The sequence below is a fragment of the Pezoporus wallicus genome, unplaced genomic scaffold (assembly GCF_028554395.1).
Source record: "Pezoporus wallicus isolate ANWC-B61680 ecotype Strahan unplaced genomic scaffold, APGP_CSIRO_Pwel_v1 contig_13740, whole genome shotgun sequence".
In the NCBI taxonomy this organism is placed as follows: Eukaryota; Metazoa; Chordata; class Aves; order Psittaciformes; family Psittacidae; genus Pezoporus; species Pezoporus wallicus.
The window spans coordinates 620,385-635,420 of record NW_026639057.1 but is presented as its reverse complement, the minus strand read 5'-3'; the positions used below and the strand labels follow the sequence as shown (position 1 = coordinate 635,420).

The 15,036-nt window shown below is 41.7% G+C and overlaps 1 protein-coding gene across 1 annotated transcript in view; it reads right to left on the bottom strand.

Annotated features, from left to right (window-relative positions):
- Window positions 1-10,769: 10,769 nt before the first annotated feature.
- Window positions 10,770-15,036, bottom strand: part of SLC1A7 (solute carrier family 1 member 7) — a 54,291-nt gene continuing 50,024 nt past the window's right edge. Inside the window, exons 10-11 of the mRNA XM_057413531.1 lie at window positions 13,128-13,227; window positions 10,770-11,042 (exon numbers count right to left, since the gene is read on the bottom strand). Of these exons, the coding sequence (XP_057269514.1) occupies window positions 10,806-11,042; window positions 13,128-13,227 (337 nt within the window). The 3' untranslated portion in view covers window positions 10,770-10,805. The remainder of the gene's footprint in view (window positions 11,043-13,127; window positions 13,228-15,036) is intronic.

Below are 15,036 nucleotides of genomic sequence, written 5' to 3'. Positions count from 1 at the left end.
GAGAGTCTGTTGTGGTAAATTCAGGGGTGAAGGTACATTTTAGCACCTTGTAAAATCAGGCCCAGAATTTCAGGCTGATACATACACTGTTCAACTTCTTAATAAAGTGACAGCTCTTGCCAAAGGACACCTACCCACAGTATGTCCTGTTGGCCAAGCAGATTTAGGAAACCCTATTCCAAGTTCATTTTAAGCTAATTGCACGCCGAATCTGTCCTTTAAAGGAGAGAATGGTTTCAATCAGAGGGAAGGAGAAAAAAGAAGTTACCTCCATTCCCCAGTAAAAGCCTCAAAACCCAAGAGGAATATCTACCGATTGTTGTCTAGGAGATTGATGAGGGAGAACCACAGGCTTGGTTCCTCACTTAGCTGGTATCATCACCTATGACACTGGACATAAAGCTATCAAAGCAGAATGGTAGTTTCTTTCTTTCAGAGGACTATCAAGAGAGATGATGAGGAATAGTCAGAAGTCCCCAGAACTAAACCCACATATCTTTATGGCTAATCTGAAGGGTCTAACTTTCTTAATGCCATCAGTGAAAAAGTTGAGAAGTTGGCCTCTTAAGCCACAAAGCTGGTCCAGAAAGAGCCACCACCACCATTGTTTTCATTAACTTGGTTCTGTAAATTGCTTAGATTTGTGCAGAACAGAAAGTTCTTCAGGCTGAGATAGAGGTATGGATAGTGCAAACGTGAAGTCTAAAACATTCAGTTGGCAACTTTATTCCCAAGCAAGCATTTGCACATGCTTTGTATCCGTGTGTGGTCAGTATGCAAACTGAGGTTTATTTGCTGTTTTAAAGGCCAGGTTTCCTCATTACATAGAAAGCTGCAAAAACTGGGTGGGAAATGGGGTTTCTTTTTGAGATCGGGTATGACTTTTTACAGCAAGAGGGGTACAAACGCAGCATGTGAGCTATCAAGCAGGTGCCAGAAATAGCCCCTGGATAATAAGCTTTGATTTCAGATGGGGGCACGTAGCCCGGCTGCGTCTGCAGTGTGGACAGACCCTTCTCCCCTCAACCCCTTCCTTCAGGCTCCTCACCCCCATGGCCATCCCCTCTCGAGGACTGAGGCACCCAGTGTCTTCCCCTCACTCCTGCCCCACACCGCTTTACCCCACTGGCTTGGGGGCTTCTCAGAGTAAAGGCCAAGGGTAATAGTGTTTTCCTCAAAGGCTTTATCTCCTCACAAGGGGGTACGGCCCCTTCTCCTGCCTGGGTGCTGGGAGGGGGCTGTAGGGCTCATGCTGAGGCGCTGGGGGTCAGACTGGATGTGGGGGGACCTGTTTCCTTCTGCTCCCCATGTTCCTCACTCCTGCCCCAAATGGGCAAAAAGGCCTCACAAAGGAGCTGGCGCCGTCCCGCCTGCTGTGAGGAGAGAAGCGGCCATGGCGGCTCCTCTGTGGAGAGGGAAGTGACACAAGGCTGTTCGCTCCTCCAAGATGGCGCCCTGGCACAAGCCTGAGGCCACCCGTCTTCCAAGATGGCTCCCTGTGAGCCCTTCTTCAAGGAGCAACAGGACCTCATGGGTGACCAGCAGCAGGCAGGGTGAGTTGTGGGGAACACCAGCAACCATGCTGCCAGGGAGGGAGGCAGGGTGAGGGGCTGGGGAGGCCAAGTGCCATTGTGGTGTGGTGAGGGGGCCCCTGCTGTGCCCTGAGGGCCTTGCCACACCATGCGGTGTGGTGTTTGGGGTTTAAGTGTTGTGTTTAATGAAAAAGAGGTGCTTTATACAGTAAGTAGATACTCTTCCAGGGAAAAATGAGTTAAGAAAGAAACAAAAGAACTCCAAAGGAAAACTTTGAAGTCAATTTGAAGGGGGATGTGGTGGGGCAGGAGGGAGGCTGCAAAGTGCTCCCTTGGGGCAGCGGGAGCACCTCCTAACGAAAACTGCAGCCTGCTGGCAGCAGCACAGCATCTCTGCAGGGCTGCTTCCCTCAGGAGCTGCCAACCGCCCTCCTCGCAGCCAGCTCTGGGTCAGGCAGCCATGCCTGGGGGGCCTGCAGATTTACTGGATCATCTGAACAAAAGAATAACTGCTCTGGGGACTCTGAGACTGTTTTTCTTAGCTCCCTCCCATAAGTCCTGCAGGATTGTCTGTTGGAAGGGCAGCTGGGGAAAGGATCATCCAACTCCTGCAGACGCTGAAGAGTCGGGGTGGCAGGCCTGCTCCTAAGGCATCTGTGGTACAAACCCTCTCCCCTTCTGCTACTTTGCAAGATGGATAGAGGGGACTTCTGCCTGAAAACACTGAGGATCTGGAGTGGCAGAAGTCAGGTATGTGCAGGAGTGAGGCTATGGACCTGCATTAACAAAGGGAATGAGAATAGGAAGTGTCCTCCCCCCTGGGACCCAACTGCCATTTCTTCTGCTCCTCAGTGGCCCGCACAGTGGGGAAGCAGGAGGGCCATGATCGAAGTGTCATGATTGTTCTCTTTCAGCAGTGGTTTCCGGTGGTTATTCTCCTTCATCCTACCCCTACGTGCCCTTGTAAAATGTTCCTCTGCAGCTTTCTTGTAGGCACCTTTAGGTACTGGAATGCTGCTCTAAGGTCTTGTAGAGTTTAGTTTATGATGCTATTTGTCACCATGTTGACTGGGCCCACTAACGTTCTTACATATTTTGCTTAGAAAAAAAGTAATGAGAAAAAAAACATATTTCACAAATAATATTTTTGATGGGAAGCAGTCTCTTGGAAAGCTTCTATGATACAGCCCAATCTTCTACTAATTTATTTTATTCTATACTGTAGTATTGGTGAGTCTTTCTTCTTGGGTTTGAGAACAGTTGTCCTAAAAGCTTAAACATAAAGAGTTTTACATAATATGAATTTAGCCTTGTTTTTTCAAGATACTTCCTTGTCTAATGGGATTAATTTATGAAGGTCATTGTACTTGCTTTACTATGTTGCTAACATAAGAACAGTGAGTAAATTCCCTAAAGAACTCCATCTCACTTAGTGAGGAAAATACTGGTGTGCCCTGTAGCTCTGATTCATAGTGCCATTGTAAAGTCAGCCAGCTGTGAGATGTATGTGGAGGATGGATGATAAATGTGTTCTAATAATCCAGTATACAAAGTGTTTCCATAAAAATTCTTCAGTAGTATCCAAGGACGTTAAACAGTCCATCAATAAAGTCCTTCTTCAAATGGTTTTGAATCAGGCAAAGGCTGTTTTAATGCAGTTATACAATCTATCTCAAGTTTTCCCCATGGTAGTTCCAGAATCTGTTTTTAGCATATGATTATGATGCTGCCAAGAACATTGCTTCTGATAAAAACTGAGATTGATTTGCAGTATTCTCAGCTCCAGTTGCTGAAATGAAATGAATGAGTTTGAAATGAATGAGTCTCATGCTTTTATTACTTGTGTGTTTGTTCAGTCATCAAAGAAATTAGCTTTAAAACCTCTTTACTTAGGATATATTTTTTACGCAGGATTAAATTAACTTTGACTGATTACTTAAATAGTACTCCAGATCTCCCCTTCTTTGCGGTGGACCTCTGTTTTAGTTCTGTTTAATTCAAATGCAGTAGTGGGATAAAACTCAAAGCACTACTGATGTGCTGAAGACAGGAGAGTTGCTGCACTGAGGCACCCTCATCATCCACAGCTTAAAAGAGCTGGCACTGGAAGGCTCACTTCGATTGTTCCTTCTCTCTCTGTAAAGCAGGTAGGAAAAACCAAAGTGAATCTTCCAGTGCCAAACCAGGCAGAAACAACTGAAGTGAGTCTTCCAGATTGTTCCCACCTGCTTTCAGAGAGGAGATAAACAAAACATCTGGACACAAATAATCTCTAAGACCTTTTGTGAAATTTGCTCTGCAGAGCTGCAGATTACTTGCTCAAAAAGAACAGTCTGGAGCTGTACATCAGTCCTGTGCACTGCACCAGTGAGAAAACAACTAAGAACGAGCAGTCACAGGGGAAATTCTCTCCGTTAGAGAGCTTTGAGCCTTTCTTTCTGAACTTTCTGCTGGAGCTAGCTCCAACCACAGTGCTGGCCTGATACATGCTGTCCATCCGGGTTCCTCGTTCCCCAGATATTTGGTTAGGAATGATTTCATGTCAGATAAATGCTTTTTTTTTCTATTAAAAAACCCTGAGAAGATTGAATGATTTATTCTAAAACAAAGATCATACATTTCCTGAATAAACTCTAAATAAAATATAGACTATCCAAATCTCTGTACTTTGTTTTCAACAAGAGTCATGAAATATAGAAGAACTATTTAAAATATTTAAATGGAAAAGAAGATGGAAGATTAGGGTTGAAAATACTCAGTTTGACTTAGTTCTGTCTAATCTCCACATGCTTTTAATAGCCTAGTGGTAAAACCCAATAAAACCACTAGAAGCAATGAAATCATAATGAAACATCTCAAGGTCGGTCTTGTTTTTCTTTTGGTTTTGCCATTTAGCCCATACAGTATTTATACCAGATGTAATGTGAGAGATCTGTGAACATAAAACACTTCTTGTTTTGCTTCCCTTGCTTTTTCCATCTTATTAAAATACCCTTCTTTAGGGTTGGGGGGAAGCTAAAGCTTTTATATCTTTATTAGGAAAGTTCAAAAGCAAGAATTAACTACAGTAAGTTTCATGCGGTGGGTTGAATCCTGACTTTCAGCTTGTGTTGTGCGCAGACACACACAAGTGTATGTTTCATTCCTAAATGAAGTGCAGATACCTATTTGTGATGAAAGATGACTGCTTTTAAAGCAACAGATGCAGAACTCTGTACCTTGCAGAAGAAAAACTCCTATGATGGAACCTGAACTGTGATCTACCCTGAGCACGTCTATAATTCCTAGTGGCATGGGGAGTCTAGGGTTCTGTAATGACCTAATTAAAATTACTTCAGGAACAGTATTTGCTTGTTTCTGTGCTGGACTGATTGTGCTACACTAGTTTGGAATGAAGAACAGCATACCCTATCACCAAAAGTCTTTGAGGGAGTACAAATCAGTTTTCATCACATCACAAAGAGGAGAAGGAAAAGAGTAGCTCTATTAACTGCATAGTCTGTTCCAATAATTTTTAGCGAGCGAAGAGATAGTCAAGAATATAGGAATACAGCTCATTATAAGGTGTGTAGGGATGACCTGTGAGTCACAGACATAGATACCTGCAGATCTGTCTTTAGTGGCTGTCCAGCAGCAGAAGCTCTGTGAGGGATGGCTTGCTCCATCCCTACATCTGCAGCTATTGGTACCTTCTCATTTTGGAGCCAGCATGAAAAGGATGTTTGACTTCTATTGCAGGAGAAGAAGTGATTAAACACAGGAAGACTCACCATCTTGTCTTCCTGAAGCCTTCTTTATTCATTCCCCAAAGTACCACTCTCCCAGTAACAGATTGCTGTGATTTTACTTTGACAGCCTGTAAAATATCTAAACTATCTTGTGACACAAATCTGCCAAAGTCTCAGCTGTGCCAAATCCATTCCCATCCATCATCTTCTAGGCTGTGGAGATGCAACTGTTGCTACTTGGTAAATGATGGAATCTGAGGTTTTGTCACTTCAAACAGGAGCCTGGCAATTTCTGTGAATATTGTGAGTAGTGAAGATGGGCTTCTAGAGAGATAGAAGTGGCTAATCCAAGGTAATCATATGTCTTATGTAACTGTCTCAGTCTTCAGCTGATTTATTCTTATCATGCAACACCGTGCAAATGAGAAAACTGTTTTTTCTCTGTTTATAGATGAGAAGCAAACCTTGAGTTCTTGTGGTCACTTGACCATGAGGTCACATGAGAAGTCTGAGGCAGTGAATAATGAACTGAATTGAAGCAGTGACCACCCTTCCTGTTCTATTGATCTCATCTGTTTGTATTATCTCATCTGTTTGAGGTTTTGTGAGACAAACCCTCTTATAAATTCCAGAAGTATCAATCAGTGTGCTCCAAAGTAGTTGGTGAGGAATGTAATTTTGAGCATCTATTGCTGCCTTAGCTGTATGTGAAATCACAGGCTAAAGTGAGAAGTTTAATACATGTATTTAATTTGCAGCTCACCCCTTAGTGAATGGATGCATTAAATTTGTCTATACTGAGGCCTCTCTTCCAGATGCAGCACAATCAGATATTTTCCAGCACAAAAAGATGTGCTCACCACTGCAAGACAGGCAGCGGTAAGCACCCCTGTAGGAAAACCTCACTGCTGTCTCTCCTTGCTGTATTTAGTCCTCAGCTGGAAGACTGTGATCTCAGCCAGCTTAGTGCCTGGAGGGGAAGAGTAGCAATTCCTCACTGCCACTGTGACTGTAATGAAAGATAGCTGTCTGGATGTGAAAACACACCTGGCTGTTCAGTAGAGACACAGACACAGGAGTACTTAGCAGTGGGCAAGATCAAAGGCAGCCTGGGTTTTCCAAATTCAATTCATTTCCCAGGTTACACATTTTGCTTGCACACGTCAACCACCTTCTGCAAGTAGTTATCTCATTTTTATGGAAAGCACAGAAAGGACTGAGGTCACTTCCAAGATCATCCATCTGGCTTGAAGATGGAGCTTTCCATCTGCTTTGAAAATATTACAGATCAGTTTTCTATTGTTAAAAATGAACTGAAATTGATGTTTGTTGTAGAATTGAAAGCAAGAGCTCACCAAATGGGGATGCCACAGAGTTACTGTATTTTCTAAGTAAGCTAAGTAAGCTATTTTCTAAGCTTCACAATTGGCAGTATAGCATGGAGGGAGCCTACAATTTAATCTTTCATCTAATTATTTATATCATTTGTATGTTGGGATACATATTCAGGTGGCACAAAGAAAGCTTAGCTACAGTAAGTAATTTAAGCTGCAACAATTAAGACTAGTTGGGAATATGAGCAACTCTATTAGTTCCATAAAGTTCCGTGTTTGGGTTGGCGACCAAAAGTTCTTGGGAGTTAGTGGGATGTGTAAATGCTCTGGTTGTGGCTCTTTCTCCCAGCTCTAATTCTTGCACATGGATTTTTTACAGCAATTCGTTACTTCAAAACTTCCTTAGCATTTGCAGAATCCTCAGGAACCTATTTTAAGATGTCTTTAAGGATGATTTTATACCCCAACAATCTTCAGTGGCTTCTTTCTTCCTGTTAGTATCTCTAGAGCAATGCAGCTGCAAAATAATCAGCATAAAACTTCTGTCTCTGATAAGTATGTGTTAATTCGGGTTATTTCCCAATGTATTTCTTCCATAGCTGTATACAACGCACCACTCTTCTTAATCATCTTCTCTCCCTCCTCAACATTCTCCTCTAGTGTGTCTTAAGTATACTTTTATTGGCTAAGTTCCCTTTCTTTTTAGCAGGGGGAGGCAACTTCAAAATAAGATTGAATGTTGCCAGTTATGAAATATGTTCTTTCCACATATACTTGAGATTATTCCATGCAAACTGTTGTAATTAGTGATTGATTGATTGACTGATCTTTTTCATATGAACGTTTTGAGACTATAAAGGTCACATGTTTGTTTTTATGCTCTGAAAGTAGGAGAAATATATTTACCAACACAAAGCTTGCACTCTAACTTGATAAGCAACAGCTTCATTATTTTTGTTGGAAGGAAGTGTGATTATAACTGGAAAATATGAACAGATCCATGCATGCAATTATCATATGGAAGCTTCTGCTAGCCTAATTGCTCTGTGTGTCAAGCTGCTTGACAACGAACACTGTGAGACACAAAAAATAGCTAACATAAATGAAAACTTACCATCAAAATTATTTTACCTTCTCTGTTTGCCGCTTCCCAATTAACAGCGGGGTCTTGTGCTCAGTACAGGAGGACTGTTGTAGCAGGCAGATGCTCCAGTCAAGGTCACACTTCACTAAGCAATGTGTATTTACCAGAACAAAGTACTAAAGTGCTCTAGGCCTACAGTTAGCAGTATTTATACCACAAAGAATAAAGTTATTTAGGTGATAAACTGGACCATTGCCTTCCTCCCAGCTGAGTGGGAGGCACATATTAGTATAAACCCCAAGGTTTAAAGATGTGAACAGTAGAAAGTAAAAATGAAAACTGCATTTCAAATTTGCAAAGCAAAAACTGGACATTCTTTGAATAAGGTTTGAATGCAGAAGGCTAATTTTAAAACAGCCTGTTGATTCCATAAAGATATGCCCTCGCACATGAGACTTCCACGTTCCCTACTTGCCAGAGTGTAAAAGGCACACTCGTGGTTTTCTTTGTTGTGCAGGACTTGTGTGGCACAGCTGGCTGCTTCTTCTGGCCTTTGATGCTTTATCTCACCTGAAGTTCTCCTTGTAGAAGTCACAGCTTCTTAGTACTGGGGTTGGCTTAGACCTTTTGAGACATGACTAAGCTGAAGAGTGTCAGACTATGTAAGCTGTCTCAGAGAAGCAGGCAAAAGGATTTACACTTTGTAGTTAGCCAAAGGTTGTAGGTGGCTGGAGAAGGTGGTGGTGGTAAGGCTAGCTGAACTTTCTGCCTGGCAGACCATGGCACCTTGGCACGGTGTGTGGGCAGACTTATCCAAAACCACTTAGTTTGTAACTACTCATTCAAAATCTTGGATCTACGTGGCCTCTTTCGTCATCATTTTTATCTATACAAAGTTACTGTAAAGTGATGACTGACAGGGTTTTACTATCACTTCACATAGTTAACCGTGAAGTAACTGACTGTATGAAGTTAAAACTTTATGTATTCTTTGCTGGCAAAGGCACATGTGCTTACACAGTTCCACCCCTGGCTGCTTGTTCTTGTCCCTGTGTTACCCCTTCACTTGGGTTGACACAACTGCCTGTTATGACTGTGCTGAAAACATATGTGAACTGGTTTGAATTAAAAGTACTTCTCATCCGATTCTTCATCTGGTTTCATAAATAACTGGGTCTGTACAGCTGGGAGAGGAGAGGAGGAAGTGCAGGGAGGAATGGACAGCTGGGGAAGGAGGAAGAGGACCTCCTGGAGCTGTCAGTGCTGCTGAGATGAAAGGATCAGATGCTACGTTTGTCAGGTCATGCTTCTGCTCATTCACAGAGGCAGAGACCAGCCTCAGCTCTCTCATATCCATACCCATTTTAATGGCACTCCATGGAGCAGATCCATTACAGGACCGTGTTCAGGAGCAAATTATTCTGAATTACTCCAGTTCTTCCCTGTTCTTTTGTTCTTTCTTTCTTGTTTTCACTCTAGGATCAAATAACGTTACCAACTGTGTGTATTTTCTATTGAATACATCATTTCTCAGGAACTATAGGCAAATAAGATGTATGTTTGTTCTTTTTGGCTTTACCATTTGACATTTAAACTACCCATATAGACCTTTCTGAGGCAACTAATTAGTGCATGGCAAAAGAAACAGTATGAACAGCAGCCCTCAAAGAAGAGGTAAATACCTGCTTCCAAGGAAAACCATTAATCATGTGCATGAAGCACCTCTGCTTTTGGTGAGTGCAGAAATTGTCCTTTTTGACTGGGTTATTTTTACTCTACAGATGAGAGAAGTGTATTATAATACAAGGCACATGTTATCTGAAACTGATATACCACAAGTAGCTAAATATAGTCAAGTGTACTGGTATGAACTAGTATGTCATCTCTGGATTGAATCCCACTACTTGAAAAGGTCTCCTCACTTCCACTCTCCATTCTGGCACAGAACTAAGCAGACGCTAATAGCAGAAGTGCACAGGCAGCCTGTTTTTAAATGGCAGGTTTATTAAAAATGTTCTCTATCACAAACATTGGAAACATACTCAGCAGATTTTATTGTAACTGAAAGATTCAGTAGACAGTGGAAAGGGAGTAACTGTCAATGCAGATCAACCACCAAATCATAAAAAAGACCAGGCCAGTTCCCACAGCAATCTCCTCTCAAAACCCCCATATTACTTCAGCATCATCAGGTTCCAGTTTGTGTCCAGTCTGCTTTTAGGAGGAAGCGTATGGTTCATGAGCTTGAAGTTTGTGTTTATACATATTTACAGTAGAACAGTCTACAGATTACAGGAGAGGACACATTAGCACCAGTGCTTACAGATTAGGTCTCACACTGCCTCTGCCACTGCAGGTGCATGTACTGACTCTACTGAAGAGTTAAGTTAAAAAAAAGGTTAATAAATCTGGCACTTGGAAGGCAAACTGTGCTCTGTAGTGACCTAGGAATTCTGTGTGTTATGTATCACACCTGAATGCCTCTCTCTGAAGGCTGCTCATCAGAATTACCTTAACATGCTGTCTTGCAAAAATGCATGCTCTGCTTCACCTCTGCTTGAAGTGTTATTTAGTAATACATGTAACCCCTTGAGATCAGGAAATCAGTGTGATTTTCTTCCTGCTGTTCTAAAACTAAGCACAAACTCTGTATTTAGTGAATATTAGACAAAACCTTTAGCAGCTGTGGTGAAACATAGCCAAAAATACATAAATCACATAACAAAATATCTACATAAATACAGTGTTCATAATTACTGAGAGTCACAAAAAAAAAAGGCTTTGGTTAGAAAACAAAAAGGGTCAAATAAAAAAACTTAAAAAAAAATAAGCCAAGGGAGTGTCAAATACTATATTGGAGTCAAATGAGTGCAGAATAAACCAGCAGTTGTCCATTAGTTATGTTTTTCAGTATTGAAATCTTCCACCTAAAGAAACCCATGTCTTGTGTGAGCTGTGTGCCTTTCCTGACGGTCACAGCTGGTCTCCTGCTCCAGTACAAGCAGAGTGGTGATAATCACACGTTTTCCCACATTTTCCTGTTCAAGGCAAAAAGTCCTTCTTCCAGCTGTGAGGTAGAGACTGGTTATCAGGTCACTGGGGTATGAGATACCCCTGAGTGTAGCAGTTACACATTTGTTTCTAGTTCATTTATTTCAATAGTGCAGTGGTCTTTACTGTTGGATTTCTTAGTGTGATTCTCTACTGGACTTTCTTCTTGCTCCACTTGTACAGGTATGTGGTGCTGAAACGCCTTCACTGTTTCTGCTCCATGAGATGCATTCATGGTCTTCACACAGCCATTTCTCTGGTAAGCCACAATCTGATGGACGTTAATAGGCTTAGTTTCACAGATCAGTGGCACCTATGTGAAAAGCATTAAGATCTGGAATACTGCCCCTGTGTGCTGTATACAAAAGGAAAGGAATTTTTACTTTGAAAGCCTGTGGTCTGCTTTACATTCACCAGGATTATCTAGGGCCACCACAGGCTTTCAGGACCTGTTTCTTATATACACTAAAGCATCTTTGCACCATCTGGATAAAGTGAAGGTGTCTCTAAGTATTTAAAATAGCGAATTCTATCACAACTCTATTTTAACATATAGTAATAACTGCTTGCATCAGTAAAGCAATAAAAGTACAGTAGGCAAAGACTAGAATTTCAGGGCTAAGTTCGAGAGAGATGGGCTCACAATAACCAGTATGCTCAGCTTTGGGCAGAGCTTGCTCTTGAGTGCAATTATATAGACAGTAAGTCATTTGCTGTTGCCTTCCCCCTTTCTTCTAAACCAATAAAGTAATACCTGTCTTTTCAGTCTGCACTGTTTCAAAAGAAATAAAGGGGATTTTATTGACTGTTTCGTAAGTTAAATATTGAAGTGTTCTTTAAATCAAACCAGAAGTTCTGATGGGGAAAATAAGACGTAAATACTGGCAGAGAAACGAGGTGGGCTTGCAGCTGAGAAAATTTGCCCTTTGGGTATACATTACTAAGTCCACATATTATGCAGCCAAAATATATGGCAGACTAATGGTATATTTTAATACAAATATAGAGCATGAGGCAAAGAAAAATCTCATTGCAGATGACTAAATAATCCCTTAGGAGGGATTTTATATTCTTGAAATATCTCTTCTTGAGTTCTGAGTGAGTTCTAAATAGAGCAATGAAATGTCAGGAGGCCTGTGTTATGCAGCAACTCAGACTACACTTCTGGCTTTGTAACATACCTTACCATTAGGTTGGATGTTTGTTTTTTGTAGTTAGCTATGTGTGTAGCCCACATATTCAGGCCGAATCCTGTCATCAGTAATTACTGCGGGTGCTAAGTACCTCAGAGGATAAGGCCTGTCTTTCTGTATAAAGCTTGAAAGAGCAGGAATTTTAAATGCATATTGCAGGGAGGCATGAGAATGGGATTTACCAGAAAGACTGTCTGCAAAACAGGAGAAATAATAATAACAGAAATAAAACTTGTTATTAATCCTGTTGTTCTTTGTAGAATACTACAAGTGATGCACAGAACTGAAACACGTCTTGTGAAAATCACTCCTCATGAAGAAACATTTCTCTCTTTGTGGGAGAAAGGTAGTTAAGCTATGAGCATGACATGGTTGGAGACTAGTACCTCCAAGCATGATGGGCTTGTGGAATTAGGAATCTTCTTTGGCAAGGATTTGAAGGAAGATCATGAGAAGGAGTTCCTGGTGTAAGGAAAGACTGAATGATGCATGCCAAGGAGGAAGGAAAAAAAGCATAGGACTAGAGGGAGGCAGGGGCAGAATGTGTGTGGTATATGGAACAAGACATAGAAAAGGAAAAACAAAGATGTAAGGAGGGGCTTGTATTAAGTATAGAAGGCATGAAGATGCCTGAGAATGAAGTGTAGAATGGAGCAATGTGCTTGTGCTAGTTCAGAGAAGAAATCATTGCAATGATGTCTTCCGATCATGCCAACACAGAGGCTTGAAACACCCACAGTTGTTGCTTTTGTTGTGAGCTCACTGCTGATGCATATACATGCTCATGGGTTATTTTACCTCCCCTATACACAAACACTCAAGGATTATTTGTCACCCTGCTCTGTTGCTGGTCACATTTTCAGAAGCAGGATGACTTACTGGCCAGTCAGGACTTGGCTACTGAGTGCAGGACCCAAGTTCCAGCCTCTCGTGCATTTGCAGGACAGTGCAGCTGCTTCTGCTCCCAGCCCTGTGTGCCAGACACAGCTGGCTGGCAAGCTCTGAGCTCGAGTGGCTTTTGTGTGTGACCTCATGCAAAAGGACCCTTCCCCCACATCTGGCTGAGCAGCACATTGCCCAGTTCTGTCCTCTCTCTGAAACACCCTTTATAAACTAGATGAAACAATCATGGGAGGTTGAGAGCTCGCAGGTTCTTTGCCCTAACATGGCACACACTGGCACACCCCAGCTCATAGTGCTGTTACCTCATCACCGTCCTTGATAAACTCCTTCCGGCAGATGTGGGCCATGATCCCAGCAGCCAGTGCATCTCCCAGGACATTGATCATTGTTCTAAACCTGTCACTAGAAAATGAAATAGTAATGGTAATTTGTTGGTTCTTTGAGTACATTCGTAAGCCTGCATCACTGCAGTGATTACAGTTGAAGGCCAGCTTCACCAGTTTTATGAGCTAACAAGGTTAGAACTGGTAGTAAGGAGTTTGGTAGAGGACAGCCGCTAGTTACAGAGCTGCTCAGTTGGGTCTTTCAGCCTTTTCTGAGCTCAGTGTGCTGTGCTGCCACGTACTTTAATTTGTAACTGAGCTAACCAGAGCAGCTCTGCCTCCCTATATGTGCAAGTTGATTCAGTGCTAAAAAGGCTTAACACAGCAGATCAAGACTGCATTTATGGCTGAGGTTTTGTGTTAAGGTCCAGTATTACGGCCCGATTTGGAGGCTGGTGCTTGCAAATATCCTAATTCAACAAAAGTAGAGGGCATCCAGTACAACCAGTACCTTCTATTAGTTATCAAGGTCCCGATCTCAGCAACTGAAGCACTAGTTAAGAATATTGTATTGGTAGAATGTGCAGAATACAATCAAAATGATTCAGAAGATTGCTAAATAACTCCACTCACAAACTAAGCAGGCACTGACTATGTTTAAATCATGTTAGTTTCTGAGAAAGCTGTGGTTGCTATGGCTACCAGTGGCTCTGAAAGCTTCTTCATTTCAGTTACCATCTTTTCCAACTTCAATTTAATATGCTTGACAGTACTTTATATATATAATTTCCCTATTTTTGATTTATTAATTGATGGGATCATTTCTTCCCTGTTTACACCTTTTACCCACTGCCTAAAAATTAAGTCTATTAAAAACCAGCCTGTAAATACACAAAAGTGGTTGTCATAGACAAATGTTACACTTGAAGCAGCTTGGAATCTATTGGTTAAAACTGACGAGCTTTCAAATAGATTATCTAGCTTCCAAGTCTGAAATATAGCACGTCTTTTCCAAGAAAAACATACACATCTGAAAACTGTGTCACATTAGTAACTTAATTTATAAATGTGGGTTATAAAATGGAGGTTCAGAAATCTCCAGATGTTTGGCTTATTAAAGTCAGTGATGGTCCAATATCAACACTGTCACATTTCTGATCCTATAGGAAACTCTGTGCTGATTCTTTTTCAGATATTTTAGGCATTTGCTCTGTGCATGCAAATGTTGATGCAGTTACTTTGCCTCATTAGCATGAAAGCTCCTGCATGAAAGGTTATTTGTGTGTGCAGTTACCCAAATTGCCCATTTTGCTGAAGTTACATTGCAAGTAACTTCAGCAATAATATTCCACAGCCTACACCTGGATGTGGTTGTTTGCTCCAGGACACAGTCCTACGCTTGTTTGCTGAATCCATTTTTCTAATTCCTGCTGTTCTGATTTTGGGTTTTGCCTGGAGGAAAATTCCCACAAGAATATATTAAGAGGGGAAAAACACTGTTGCAGCACATACTGATGGATGTTCCTGCTACACATGGACTTTCCCTTTTTCTTTGTTGATTATCAGATTTTGATTCTTGGAAAGATACTCCGAGTCGTTAATTTTGGATTGTGCAAAGAGTCAGCTGTGGTAGAGCAGTTGTATGAGCAGAACTCAAGAGTTTGCAGTCCCTTGTGAGCCCCGACTGGTATCTCTTTTAAAGATAGGATTTTTCTGCAGAAACAGGGCACCACAGTGTAAATCTGAAACAAATGGATTGCCTGGCACGTTGTTTGACCAGGTCTATTCAATGTTTCTGTATGTATATAGTAGTCTACATATGAGTAGAACCACACTGCACACCACTGAAATTTCTATACCAAGAGGCCAACCTGCTGCTAGTGGCTTT